The sequence below is a fragment of the Geotrypetes seraphini genome, chromosome 11, assembly GCF_902459505.1.
Source record: "Geotrypetes seraphini chromosome 11, aGeoSer1.1, whole genome shotgun sequence".
In the NCBI taxonomy this organism is placed as follows: Eukaryota; Metazoa; Chordata; class Amphibia; order Gymnophiona; family Dermophiidae; genus Geotrypetes; species Geotrypetes seraphini.
Genome location: NC_047094.1, coordinates 46,136,668 through 46,151,866, shown reverse-complemented (window position 1 = coordinate 46,151,866; position 15,199 = coordinate 46,136,668). Strand labels below are relative to the sequence as shown.

At 42.3% G+C, this 15,199-nt stretch overlaps 2 protein-coding genes across 2 annotated transcripts in view; one reads left to right on the top strand and one right to left on the bottom strand.

Annotated features, from left to right (window-relative positions):
* Positions 1-4,797: 4,797 nt before the first annotated feature.
* Positions 4,798-7,340, bottom strand: POLR3K (RNA polymerase III subunit K). Its single transcript, XM_033963029.1, has 3 exons — positions 7,126-7,340; positions 6,512-6,599; positions 4,798-5,145 (listed from the first exon to the last, which is right to left on the bottom strand). The coding sequence occupies exons 1-3, from the start codon at positions 7,234-7,236 to the stop codon at positions 5,018-5,020; spliced, it is 327 nt and encodes a 108-aa protein (XP_033818920.1). The 5' UTR covers positions 7,237-7,340; the 3' UTR covers positions 4,798-5,017.
* Positions 7,341-7,347: 7 nt separating this feature from the next.
* Positions 7,348-15,199, top strand: part of SNRNP25 (small nuclear ribonucleoprotein U11/U12 subunit 25) — a 28,129-nt gene continuing 20,277 nt past the window's right edge. Inside the window, exon 1 of the mRNA XM_033963028.1 lies at positions 7,348-7,499. The gene's annotated coding sequence lies outside the window, so the exon portion shown is untranslated. The remainder of the gene's footprint in view (positions 7,500-15,199) is intronic.

Genomic DNA, 15,199 nt, shown 5'->3' with positions numbered 1-15,199 from the left:
GTTTTCAATTGTTTTCTAAAATGTACATAGGAATGAGATGTAAATAAGTGTCAAAAATCCCTATCATAGAAATCTGCCTGAAATGAGAGTATGATCATATTTCTTACTTTTACACCCTTGATGGAAGGAAATACGAAAAAGGCATGAGATCTTCTATTGTTCCTTTGAGAAGCTAATGAAAGTCTATCAACAAAGTAAAGTGGGGCATGTCCAAAGGTGAACTTATAATAGATACAGCCCAATTTAAATATTATTCGAGCTTGCACATCAGTCTCATTGCATCTTTAAAAGAAAGATGAGACAGAACCTGTGACTAGAGACAGTGTAATACTGTTCATTATCAAGGGTTCAACTTTCAGTTCCAGGCCTTGGGCAGCAAAAGGACACATGTTGCTCAGGCAGGCATAAGGAAATAGAGGAAGAGACTGAGCAGGACAAAAAGTACTAACTTATCTAATCTAATCTTCCATTTGTGAGTTGCACATACCTATACAGGCTCGACAGATCAAAGAGGAAGGGGAAAAGAAGGAGGGGAAGAGGACATGGAGAGATAAGAGGAGGGACTTAGACGTAAGGGATGCTATACAGAACATAAGCAGTGCCTCTTCTGGGTCAGACTAGGGGTCCATCCTGCCCAGCAGTCCGCTCACGTGGCGGCCCATCAGGTCCAGGACCTGTATAATGATCTCTATCTATACCCTTCTATCCCTTTTTTCTTCTGTCTATCTATACCCTTCTATCCCTTTTTTCTTCAGGAATTCATCCAATCCCTTCTTGAACCCTGATACTGTACCCTGTCCTATCACACCCTCTGGAAGCGCATTCCAGGCATCCACCACCCTTTGGGTGAAGAAGAACTTCCTAGCATTGGTTCTGAATCTGTCCCCTCTTAATTTTTTCTGAATGCCCTCTCGTTCTTGTAATTTCTGAAAGTTTGAAGAATCTGTCCCTCTCCACTTTTTCTATGCCCTTCATGATCTTGTAAGTCTCTATCATGTCCCCTCTGAGTCTCTGCTTTTCCAGGGAAAAGAGCCCCAGTTTCTCTAATCTTTCAGCATATGAAAGGTTTTCCATACCTCTTATCAATCGCGTTGCTCTTTTCTGAACCCTCTCGAGTATCGCCATATCCTTCTTAAGGTACTGCGACCAATATTGGATGCAGTACTCCAGATGCAGGCACACCATCGTCCGATACAATGGCAGGATGACCTCTTTCGTTCTGGTTGTAATACCTTTCTTAATAATACCTAGCATTCTATTCGCCTTCTTAGAGGCCGCTGTGCTCTGTGCCGACGGCTTCATTGTCTTGTCCACTATTACCCCCCAAGTCCTTTTCTTGAGTACTTTCACCCATTACCAGCCCTCCCATCGTATAGCTGTACTTCGGGTTTCTTTTCCCTACATGCAAGACTTAACATTTCTCTACATTAAACTTCATCTGCCATCTCGTCGCCCACTCTTCTAGTTTGTTCAGGTCCCTTTGTAAATCCTCACAGTCCCCTTTAGTTCCAACTCCACTAAATAGTTTGGTGTCATCTGCAAATTTTATTACTTTGCACTTCGTCCCTGTTTCTAGATCATTTATAAATATATTGAACAGCAGCAGTCCGAGTACCAACCCCTCATGTACACCGCTCATGACCCTCCTCCAGTCAGAGTAGTGGCCCTTCACTCCTACCCTTTGCTTCCTACCTGCCAACTAATTTTTGATCCATCTATGAACGTCTCCTTCCACCCCATGGTTCTTCAGTTTCCGTAGTAGTTCATGGGGTACCTTGTCAAAGGCCTTTTGGAAATCCAAGTATATGATGTCTATGAGGTCCCCTTTGTCCATTTGTTTGCTAATTCCTTCGAAGAAGTGCAATAAGTTCGTTAGGCATGATCTTCCCTTGCAGAAGCCGTGCTGGCTTGTTTTCATCAGTTTGTTTCTATCTAGATGTTCATCAATGCTTTCTTTTATCAGTGCTTCTGCTATTTTCCCCAGAACCGAGGTCAGACTTACCGGTCTGTAGTTTCCCAGGTCACCTCTTGATCCTTTTTAAAAGATGGGCGTAACATTAGCTATCCTCCAATCCTCCAGAATCACGCCTGTTTTCAGAAATAGGTTACAAACCCGCTGTAGTAGTTCTGCTATTTCCTCCTTTAGTTTCTTCAAAACCCTAGGGTGGATTCCATCCAGGCCAGGAGATTTGTCACTTTTTAATCTATCTATCTGCTTATGTACGTTCATTGATGTTAATTTTTCTGCTTGATCTCCTGTGAATATTTTTTCAGGTTCCGGCACGTTGGATGTATCCTCTTTTGTAAATACTGACGAAAAGAACATGTTTAGTCTATCCGCCACTTCTTTTTCTTCCTTCACCACTCCTTTCCTATCATCCAGCAGTCCCACCTCCCTTGCCGGCTGCTTCCCTTTAACATATCTGAAGAATGGTTTGAAAGGCAGGAATTTTTGATGGTCCACAGATCAAACAATTTATAAATTACCCACATTTAGTAGCATCAATAAATGAAATCGAATCATGTGCCTGGTCTTCATTTGTTCTTATTGTGAAAAACTTTCTTGGTAACAAAAAGGCAGACAACTACACACAATTAGTAGAGGATATGCTCTTTCATTTCAACAGGCTTGGCTTTAACATGAGTGTTAGCCCTTTCAGGACCAAGGGACATATTTGTCCCATAACTTTAAAATCCTATACATTTTGATTGGGATAGTCTACAGTTCTAAATTTGATATGTACGGATTCCATATGATACTGCCTTTATGTAAACAAACTAGTTCCGACATTCATTCATTAGCGTCATTGCTAGATTGACGAGAAGATTCACTTGCCACACTGTCCATAAGCCAGAAGTGTGATTTTTTTAAATAAAAATAATGATATTTCACAAAAAAAATCAATTTTTTGGCATCTGCAAGCCCTTTTTACCATAAAAATGTCGTCAAAACCACAAAAATTGGCCTACGATCCTTATGGTCCTGAAAGGGTTAAAGTCCTTTATCTTCACAGTCACTTAGATCGCTTTCCAGAGAATCTTGGTGACTTAAGTGAAGAGCAAGGTGAAAGATTTCACCAAGACATAAAAACAATGGAAGCCAGATGCCAAAGAAGATGGGATGCTCACGTGATGACAGACTATTGTTAAAATCTTATGCAGGATTGTCCTGGCAGATCCCACTCTTGGAAGTCTTACAAAAGGAGCTTCTTGTGTATTGAATGACTAGAAAGTTTGTATCATAAACTTGTGCTTTTGGTAAGAAATAAGTAGATTTTCATGTTGTACACTTTTCTTTTCATTTTTCCTTCATGCTTAAAAGATATTAATTGAAACACTACATTAAAATATCCTGATGGGTTTTTTTAAAGTTATTTTACTTTCATTTAAGACATATTTTGCCATTCAGGATATAAAGGCATTCCACACTGAACAAACTATTGATACACTGCATGCAACTGTTGAATGTGAACAGCCTCAGCCTGATCTGTGCCCTGAGCAATTGGATGAGGTTCCTCATTCTTCTGCTTTGTGGCTTGATTTTGAGTTTGATATACTAGCTTTCTTAGGAGTCTTCCAGTTGGTTGACAGGTTGAAGTTTTCTTTTCTGACACTATTATACTTCAGTTCCTATGCCCTTCTTCTGAAATGCTAATGGAGTCATTTTAACATTGTGCAGCAAAATCTATGCCACAGTTTCCGACAAATCCTGTCAATGTGTCGCATAAAGGCATTTAAAGAATCCAAGATAGGGAATATCTGACCACAGTTGGGCCAATCATACTGTATGTTCTGCATTCCAGAGGTAATCACAGGAATGTCACATGATATTAGTAGTGTGGAAGTAGCATATACAACTCACTGAAACGGCGCTAGTGCTAATCTATCCTGATGTTTTTAATAGGCCAGCAGAGTGAAGAGTGGTATATGGCACATATTCTGTACCTCAAAAACTAGAGCTGATAGGAGAAAACTGGTGCTAGTTTTAGAATCAGCAGGTCAAATATACCGAGAAACAGGTCTAACATTTGAGGCATCAAAATGAGTGTGGACCAGTAAAAAAAAAAAAAAACAAAAACACCTGTTAATCAAGAGTAGTTATTAATGTTCACTCTCTGATTGTGTCATGGGCTTTAGCCCCTGTAATATCTAAGGTTTTTCCCTTCTATTATGTATTTTGATTAAATTGTGGGGTTTTTTTTTAATTGGAGAGAGAAGATCTTGTTATACAATTTACTGGGTAATTTCCTCTAATCCTTTCTATTTTTTAATTTTTGGTTCACTAATTAGCAGGTACATACATAACTGCCCTTAGTTACGATTCTACAATTTGTGCATGCAAAATCCATAACATACATCTGCAAGGGGGAGTGGCATGGGTGGGTCATGGTGCATATATAACAGAATTAGGTTTGGGCCAGGTACTTGTGACCTGGATTGACCACTGTGAAAACAGAATGCTGGGCTAGGTGGACTATTGGTCTGACCTAGTAAGGCTATTCTTATGGTCTTATTTATGTATGTATGGGAGAAAGCAACAATACAGAATCACTAAGAACTACTATTATTTTACATAGTCCTGTGGTGACCATGGTGACTCCCTTTACTTGAAATGCTACTGTGTAGTTCTGCATTCAGTACACAAAAAGCTCAATTCCCATTTTCCTTCTATGAGAAAAGATCTTAATAAATCAAACCCTAGAGCATCACTTTTCAGTAAACCCTTTGCTAAAACAGAATTGCTATAGAATTGCTCCTTATGAATTTTGCTGAGATGTAGTTTAGTACTGTACAAAGTCAAAGAGCAAAATAAGAACATTTATTTCAGGGCTGCTATATACAAAACTATTCACACAAAATAGAGAAAAACAACTTGGCTTCATAAATTTACCCAAGAAATTTGGCTAAACACATTTTTCTTATGAAACAGTCTGAATAATAATTCTTTATACAAGATTCTCTGAAGATATCTGTTGGGAAACACCTGGATAACTCAGGCCCTTTGTTAGATTTAGCATTAGTCTCTCCACCTATGGCCACATTGCACATTACAACACTTGTAGAATGTGGTCATGGGCTCATCAGCAGAGCGGGTCTGAATCTGCATGAAGTATGCACGCGGATGCTCACACTTAGGACATTTTTCTGTAACAAACGAGAAATTGGAAATTAGATTAGTAATCTATTGAACAAACATGTATTTATTTATTTTAAAAATTTATTTACCGCTTACAAATTCTAAGCAATTTACTGTCAACATACAAAATATTTAAAACAATACATCTTATATCTAATAAAAGCTTCTGCCGCCCACATTGCAGACCTTATTCCTACATATTCACAAAATATCATAGATAAAACATTATTCCCCTCTTTTACTAAGGCACGCTAGCCGATTTAACGTGCGGTAAACGCTAACGCGTCCATAGAATATAATGGCCGCGTTAGCATTTAGTGCGTGCTAAATCAGCTAGCACGCCTTAGTAAAAGGATCCCTATATCTTCTGCTTCATAAGAAATGCCACAAATCTTTTCACATAAACACATCAACAAAAAGTTGTGTCTTTAAAAGCCTTTTAAAGGTATCTCTAGGCTTACACAAACGCAACTGACCTGAATATGTCAGCATATTTAGCACAAAAACGAAACATGTTGAAACTGCTTCTTTAAACAGAGTGCTACGCAACCTTCACAGCAGAATAACTGACTTTAAATCAGTTTCTTCAAAATTAGGGAGTTGTGGCCCTTGCTATCTCTGGTCCCATTAGAGAATAATTTCCAGAGTGTAAGTTTTCTCATGGGCTCAGTGTGGAAGTCTGACCGAAGCAGAGTTGTGCTGTTCCATGTTTGTCACTGAATTCTTGTGAAAATAACTCAGAAGTAATTTATTTTCTGAATAGGTGTATTGCACTGTATTTTCGGACAATTCATCCATAGAGGGTATCTTACATGGTTAACTAATTTCTGTTTTGGAGTTGTTATAGTAGCCGATAAATATCAAACCTTTATTGTGTTACTATTTCCTGTTATAGCTTAGTTACACATCATGTATTAAGAATGTTACCAATAATAATGATAATAACAAATGTAAAACTCAACCCAGTCCCTCCAACTATAAAAAAAAAATCAAGAATGATCTCATAGAGGCAAGCATACAGTCATTTACATTACAATCTAATTAGGAAGTGATACTTTTAAATGAAACAAAAAATTGTTTCATTGCACATGAACTTTTTAAACCTCTCACATTTGAAGTGGTGGCCTCTAAAGCGTTTATAACTGTTTCATCTTTTTTGTTTGCCTTTTCAAAAAGTATCAGAATCTATATGGGGGGGGGGGGAGGATTCATGAAAAAAAGCATTAAGTGCATTAGTGTGCGCTAACTGCTAAAGATGCAAATAGGAATATAATGGGCACCTTAAGTGATTAGTGCACGCTAGTGTGCTTAACGCCTTTTCATGAATTCCCCCCTTAGTTACACTATAGCAATGAACTATGATAGAGTGTTCACCTGGTGTGGAGTCCACATTTTCCCAGGCTGCTGCTCCTCCCAGCACATCATCGACCTCCTTCAGTTTGGGATATTTTCTACTTGTTACCTAGTTAAAATAAGAAAAGTATATTGGATTTGAAGTTTTAACTTGACAAATCACTAAATTATTTATTTATAGCTTATGCAACACAGCCGCAAAACAGTGGATTCTAGAACCTTTGTTACTATTTTTGTGCTGTTCTAGCAAGTTTCGGGTTCTATTGTTTTGATAACATACCTTGTAATGCATTCGCATAGGATTCTCGATGGCTGCTATGATGATCAGTAGCAGCCATAGAGAATCCTTTTGTGCATTGGGAAGAGGGTTTTCCTTCCAGCAAGACTGATTTAATGAGACTTACTGGCATGGAAAACCTGCAGCAAAAATGATTCCACGGGCTCATGGCGCGACGTTGTCCAGCTCTTCTTGTTGTAAACCGCCTCGAACTATCATGGCTTTGGCGGTATATAAGAATAAAATTATTATTATTATTATGGCGCGACGTTCACCAACTCGCAGGCAAATAACTAAAACCCAGCTGGTAGTACAGTGCCGACGGCAGCATCATACCAAGCTTTCGGACAACCCCTACCTTGCGTGTCACGTTGTGTACATAGGGGCAGGTATTGCAGGCGAACCGATAACACTTCTGACCTTCTTCAACAATTAGCACATTTCCGCAGGTGGGACAAAACAACAGCATAGTCACGCCAGCCTCTCAACGATAGACCGCATAGCCAAGCGCCTACTACTTCCGCCCTTACTCACTCCGAAATGACTTCCGGGTGACTGACCTAAACCGGCACCGCGTGTTTCCGGTCAGGAGGGAGGAGTTTGTGCTTAAAAGCGAATCACATTTGCGTCTCAAGCCTCCTTTTGGCTCAAAAAGCGAATAAGGAAGCTGACTGGCTATGATGTACCGGATGTGATTCCAAAAGCGTGGGTTGTCCAGACCGCAGGTTTTTGGTAAGTCTGTCTTATGCTGAAGTGTGACCGGAGGTTGGTGCTCCAGGGTACTTTAGATTAGTTTCTAATGAGGTCAGAGCTGCTGTGGATTTATGGTCATAGAAGGAGTAGCTTAGTGGTTAGGGCTGCTCCTTGTGGCCCTGGGTAGGGTTACCAGACGTCTGGATTTCTCCATCAGCTTTTCAAAACCCGGCACTTTATCTGGGTTTTGAAGAGCTTACGTCAATATCGCGTGGGGAAGGGGCATCCGCGCAGACACGGTGAGTCGCATGCGTGGATGCCGTCTGGGGACGTGTCACAGGTGGAACAGGTAAGGCTTGGGGGCGTGGCCATGGGAAAATCTGGTAACCCTAGCCCTAAGCAAGTCACTTAACACTCCATTGCCCTAGGTCAGGGGTAGGCAATTCTGGTCCTTGAGAGCTGGAGCCAGGTCAGGTTTTCAGGATTCCACAATGAATATGTATGAGTTAGATTTGCATCTCGAGGAGGCAATGCAGGCAAATCCATCTCATACATATTCATTGTGGATATCCTGAAAACCTGACCTGGCCCAGGCTCTCGAGGACCGGAATTGCCTACCATTGCCCTAGGTACATTAGTCAGATTTTGAGCCCACCGAAACAGATAGGGAGAAATACTTGAGTACCTGAATGCAGTGGCATAGCAAAGGGGAAGGGGGGCAAACTATCCCGGGTGCTAGCACCTCTCCTCTTCCTCCCTCACACCTCTTGAAATGCTGCACCTCAGTGCGAGCAGCATCTTTCAGGCTGCTGCTTGTGCCGGCCTCAGCTCCCTTCTGATGTTACTTCCTGATCGCAGGATTAGGACATGACGTCAGAAGAGAGCTGAGGCCGGCATGAGCAGCAGACTGGAAGATATTGCTCACACTGGAAAACATTTTTAAGAAGTACACAAGGGGGCGGTGAAATTTTGCAGCCATTTTGCAGGGCCATCTCAGCCGACGGAGATTCGAGGAGAGGAGAGCGTGCGAGCTCCGCTCCGCCCCTCTCCCGTGACCAGCGAGGGACAGATCGGGTGAAATTTGGACTGCCCACGGCGCGCCGACGAAGGCGCACGACAAAGGCGCACGACAAAGGCGCACGACAAAGGCGCACGACAAAGGCGCACGACAAAGGCGCACGACAAAGGCGCACGACAAAGGCGCATGCGCCTTAGTGAGCGCCTTCGTGAAGCGGCAGTAGTGAAGCAAACTAGAAACAAGCAGCTCACCAGCTCCCCTAAATAGGATAAAGCAATAGCTAAGAGATAATCCTTTCAATCAGATCACTCACATCGTTTATTTAGCAACCAACACCCCAGCAACCCTACTCACCAACAATGGCAACCCGCCTTCCTAAAACCCTGCTTGTCCTTCTGTTGCTCGCCCTCCTCATATCCAACTGGAAAACAGCAGGCTTCCATACTTACTCCATCCCAATCATTACAACAGACCTCAGGCAAACTCCACCAGCCAGGAAACTCCACTCCTTCAGAACTCTGACACCATGTCCTAATTCCAGCCTAGAAAGCATCCCAACATTCTGGGGTAAACGACCTCCGCCAAAACCCAAGATAAACAGCCATAAACACTTGACACCCCCAAGAATCTTCCTCAACTCAATCAGTTCACAACTCTCCTTCACAAATTTCACACCAATAAAATGTGCTTACATGAACATAAGATCAATCAATCCAAAGGTGGAATTAATCAAAGATTGGCTAATCAAAGATCATCTAGGATGCCTATTCCTAGCTGAAACCTGGATCACTTCAGACTCCGACCCAAGCATAATAGATCTCTGCCCAAAAGGATATAAATTAGAGCTTGTCTGTCGAGAAAACAAACGAGGGGGAGGGTTAGCCATCATAGTAAAAAACAACTTTAACTTAAAAGTCCTAGCCAAGAACTCATCCCCTCACCTGGACCTTCTAGCATGTCAACTCTCCGATAACACTCTCTCTGGAAACCTGACCTGCATTCTATGCTATGTCACACCAGGGAAATGGTCCACATCAAAACAAGAACTCGAAGAATTCATTCTCCAGAATTCACTAACTTCCACCCACAACTTACTCCTCGGAGACTTAAATCTCCATCTAGAAGACCACTCCTCCAAACAAGTAGAGGGAATACTCTCATATCTCGATACCCTATCCTATCAGATACTTAACCCCGAACCCACACACGAAAAAGGCCACCAACTGGACATTGCAGCATTCACGACCCATAATCTTGACACTCAAAACATACACACATCCAACGGTATATGGCACCCCTCCCTCTGGTCAGACCACTACAAATACACTTTCACCATAAACTGGGCTCAAAACAACCACAAACCCGCACCCCAAAAAATCCACATCAACACACGACAGAAAATCAATCCTACTACATTTTGGGAGAAGGTAGATCCAGCATTCGACCAACTCAACCCCAAAGAATTTGTAACTCACTGGCGTACCATTAGCGAAGCTACTTTGAACGAGCTAGCACCAATAAAAACAAAAAACAAAATCTGTAGACCTTCAGACAAATGGTTCGACGCTGAACTTCTCCATTTAAAAAGACAATGCAGACACCTCGAAAGAATATGGAAAAAACAGAAACAAGACCAAACAAAAGTAGCATGGAGAATCCAAATCAAACAATATAACATCAAACTAAAGGAAAAAAGGAAAGCATACTATTCCAAACTAATAGGCACTGAAAACCCAGACTCAAAAATACTCTTCAATATTGTAAGAAAACTCACAGACACCAAACCTTTCCTAGCTACTCAAGGAAACCAATCTCCTTCAGCTCACCAATTAGCAGACTACTTCAAGCACAAAATCACCAATATCAGATCCACATTCAACAATTCATTAACCCTCCTCGATGAGATTATAACAACACCAACAATAGATGAAGCCTTAGTAGCTGACAGAACGTGGACTAACTTCCCCAAAATACAATGGAACGACATGACTCGACTATACAACAAATATAGTAAAACTTCTTGTGACCTAAACAGCTGCCCATCGTACCTGCTAACAACCGCATCCATCAAGTTCAAAGCTAACCTCATGAACTGGCTACAATCCACGCTCACAGATGGTCACTTCCCACCAGAACTAGGCGAGATTATTATCACCCCCATACCGAAAGATCCCAAAGCTCCAAACAATAATCCAGCCAACCACAGACCCATCGCTTCAATCCCATTATATATCAAACTACAAGAAGGTCTTGTAGCACAATACCTCACCAACTACTTAGAAGACCACAACATACTACACCCATCACAATCAGGTTTCAGAAAAAACCACAGCACAGAGACACTACTTGTATCTCTAATGGATATAGCCCACCAACACCTCAGCAAAGGGAACAGGATACTACTTATCCAACTAGATCTTTCAGCAGCTTTCGACCTAGTGGATCACAACATACTACTCCAGATACTAGACGCCATAGGGATCACAGGTTTGGTACTCAACTGGTTCCAAGGCTTTCTAAAAACTAGAACTTATAAAATAAAGACAAAAGACCACATATCTGACCCTTGGTCAAACCCCTGTGGAGTACCACAAGGATCTCCATTATCACCCATACTTTTCAACCTCTACGTATCCTCACTGGGCACCACTCTAGACTCCCTAAATATAGTCTCATTCAGCTACGCAGACGACATAACAATCCTTCTCCCCTTCAATACCCAAGACCCCAACTCATCAGGACGACTGAAAATAACTCTGGAAACGGTAGAAACATGGATGACCAACCACAAACTGAAACTGAACACGGATAAAACCAAATTCCTGCTGCTAGAAAAAGACAAAGAACCTACCTTAACTGATCTGACGACAAATGCAATCACATACCCAATACAGCCAGCACTCAAAATCCTGGGAGTAACAATAGACAGGAGATGCACAATGCAGACTCATACTAACAAAACCATCCAAAAAGCCTTCTACACCATGCGCAACCTGCGAAAAATAAGAAAATTCTTTGACAAAATTCAATACAGGATCTTAGTCCAATCACTTGTACTAGGACTTGTAGACTACTGCAACAGCCTTTATCTACCCTGCCCCGCTTACATGACCAAACAATTACAGACAGTACAGAACACAGCACTCAGACTTATCTACTCGCTAGGAAAATACGATCACATCACTAATGCCTATCTCGACTCACACTGGCTACCGATACAAGCAAGAACTCAATTCAAACTATACTGTTTATTATTCAAAGCACTAAACGGAACAGCACCTCTCTACCTAAACAGCCGCCTAACCCGAAACCTCTCAACTAGAGTAAGGAGAACCCAGACTCCATTCACCTACCCCTCACTCAAAGGCACAAAACGCAAAAAGCTATATGACAACCTACTTGCTACACAGGCCGCGAAAATTGACCCCACCATATCCAAGCTGCTGACCACAACTACGGACTACAAAGCGTTTCGAAAAGATATAAAAACCATACTATTCAAAAAACACATCCCAATATTATAATCTACCATCATCTTCTCTCCCTTCATATCCTACTGCAACTCACAACCAACTGCAACTTCGTCCCCATAGGCAACATCTAATCTAGCTGCATCGGGCGTAAAGCCAATTCATATCTAGAAACACAGTCTCCCCAAATACCGAAAAAATCAGATATAGCAACCTAGGAACAGACGATTTTTTGGTAACATAAGATTATGCGTTGTAATATTATGTAAAGTAACATAAGGTTATGCGTTGTAATATAACATAAGGTTATGCTTTGTAATATCATGTAATGTAAGTTATGCAATGTACTGGAATAATAAGGTAAAATAACATAAAATAACTCTACGTAAAGTCTTGTAAAGTTATGTAAGATAAATTATGTAAGATAAATTATGTAAACTTAATGCAAGTTATGCAAGCACGGTAAGGATAATGTAAAGTAGCACAAAGTAACTCCACGTAAAGTTATGTAAAGTTATGTACGTAAAGTTATGTAAAGTTATGTACGAAAAGTTAAGTAAAGTTAGGTTTGCAAAGTTTGTAAAGTTATACAAATAATTGTATTGTCATCGCCTGGAAATGTCCAGCCATCTTCTAATGTAATCCGCTTAGAACCGCAAGGCACAAGCGGAATAGAAATCACTAATGTAATGTAATGTAATGAAATATGCTCAAGGGGTGAGGGGAGTACAGCGTGGTGTGGAAGAGCAGGGATTGCACAGCATGGAGATGCCAGGTGCCAACCTTCCTAGCTACTCAGCTGCCTGAATGTAAACCACTTAGGCTATAAATAAATAAAATAAGTGCCATAACTCACTCTTGATTTGTTTTGTGGAAAGCAAGGAAAGGTTTATTTTGACCACCAGTTTTGGGGCTGATCCCATCTTATCTTGGGTGAATGAATTGGCCTAACTCTAGGAATTTGGCTCTGTTTGCATGGAAGCTTTGAGAGGGACTTCTATTTGAGCATTGCCTTATCCCATAAGGCTCTGAGAGCTCAAATACCTGTACAGGGCTAGATGGAGGTTAATTTGTAGAGAGAAGAGCCCTTCTCCCAGCAATCAGTTGAGAAAACTAAATAGCCTAACATCCTCATTAAAGATCAGAAAACTAGAGTTTATTTTTTGTGTGTCATATTGGACCTCTTTACTAAAGTGCAGTAAAATCAGGACTTAGTGTGTTCTAATGTGTGACTTCCTGCACACTGGGGCAAATTCTATAAACGGCGTCCCGATTGTAGGCGGCAAGGGCATCCTACTGCTATCTAACCAGCCAATTGGGATGCACGTTTAAAATAAAAAACATCCCGAGGCAGGATACCTACATTGTAGGCATCTTTGTGAACCTAGGGTGGTGTGTAGGGCTGCCTAACTCGCCCAAGGCTAGGCATGGGCATGGTTTCGCCTGGAAGTGGTCTTAGGCTAACTTAGCCAGCCCTAGGCGTCTCTCTAGGGCCACGGTCATTTCTAATAGATGCGGTTGCTGAATTTATTGTGCAAAGGGATCTCCCTGTCGCGATCAGTTTAGCAGCTGCGGCAGGGACCTGTTTCCCCCTCCCCCGTGAAGACTACTGGTAGGTAGTGTTGCCCAAACCAGGAAAAAAATTTTCGATTAGATTCAGCCTATTGAATCGATTCGATTTTCCTGCCCAATTGGGTGTTTTTTTCTCAGACAACCTGGTGGATTTATTTTATAGCCTTTTCACCCACCCCACCCACTTTGCTCTCTCCTACCCACACTGGCGCTGTGGGTAAACAAACAAAAAAGGCTTTTCCTCGCTCTGTTAAATCCTAGCTCATGTTCGCGGTCTAATACCAGCTCTGGCAGGATACACATTTCAAATCTGACATATTGTAATCACAAAACAGAAAATAAAATTATTTTTTCTATCTTTTCATGTTGGTCCCAGGCTCTGCGACAAGCGTCTTCTGATAACTTGAATTCCAGGGTCTCCTGCCCATTTGTCGTTTTCTTCTTTCTTTGTGCTAACCATCTACTTTCCATCTCTGTCCTCCCTTTCTGTTTCCCTTCCCTTCCCTGGAGATCTGCCATCTTTCCTTTTTTTATCTCCATCCCGGCAGCGATGGACCCCACCATCCCCAGATCCACCATCTCTCCTTTTCTCAACTACCCTTTCATCCAGCATCTCTTCCTCCTTCCCCACCACCCCAGGGACCACCAGTTCTCCCTTTCTTTTCCCAACTACCTTCCAATCCAGTATCTCTATCCCCCCTACACCATACCATCCCTTGTGTCCAGCTTCTCTCCCTTTCTGTTCCTTCCCTCCCTAAATCCCATTGTCCATCATCTCTTTCCCTCTCCTCTGTTTTTAGACCCATTATTTCTTCTTCCCTCCCTCCCTCTCCCCCCCAGCCCAGCATATGCAAGTCGCTTTGGATCCCGCCCCCCCCCTCCCCGAAGGCCTGCATGTTCCTCCATTTTTGTAGCATCTTCCAGCTTCCCTCCTGGCCTCCTGGTCTAGCCTTCAGCTAATTAGGGCATGCTGCAGAGGATCGCCGGTGCTGTAGCGATCTTTAGCAGGCTGCCACGGTCCTGCTCCTCCTCTGACGTCAGGGGCAGGATCGCAGCAGAGGGAATATGCTGTGGAGGCTGACAGCAGCCTGTTAAAGATCGCTACAGTACTGGCGATCTTCTGCAGGCTGCCCTAATTAACTGAAGGTGAAATCGGGAGGCCAGGAGGAAGCCGGAGGGTGCTACAAAGAGCGCTTGTGCACTGCAGCACTTCCCGACTGACCCGAAGGGCCCCCTGGAACGGCAGTGGACAGCCAGCAAGAGGCAGCGCTGCTGCTCCTGCTTTAGGAGATGTGAATGAATCGGTGAGCCCGATTATAAAAAAACACAAACCTCATAAAGAAAGAATCGATTTGAATCAATTTGAATTGGGCAGCACTAGTGGCAGGAGGAATGCACAGTCCCTTCTGCCAGAACCCCGAAGCCACCCCCACACCCGTATGTCTGCAGCAGGAGGAAGTCCCAATTCCCCCTGCTGCAGCTGCTAAACTAATCAAGGCAGGGAGATTCCCTTGCCATGATCAGTTCAGTGGCAACCCGATTCTTTAACCGGTACCTGTGACTTGGATGCTGGTTAGAGAATCGTGGTGTTAGGCAGGCAGTTTTATATAGGATGCCAGTGTGCAATTCTCAAAAGCTGCTTAGGCTATATTTAATGTGGCATTTTTGTAGGATTTTTT

Bases quoted from the DNA above. Each gene is read 5' to 3' on its own strand.
- POLR3K (XM_033963029.1), bottom strand. From the start codon at position 7,236: ATGCTGTTGTTTTGTCCCACCTGCGGAAATGTGCTAATTGTTGAAGAA. The intron at 6,600-7,125 runs GTAGGGGTTGTC...TATTTTAACTAG, and splicing joins TACACAACGTGACACGCAAG to GTAACAAGTAGAAAATATCC. The intron at 5,146-6,511 runs GTGAACACTCTA...CGTTTGTTACAG, and splicing joins AAATGTGGACTCCACACCAG to AAAAATGTCCTAAGTGTGAG.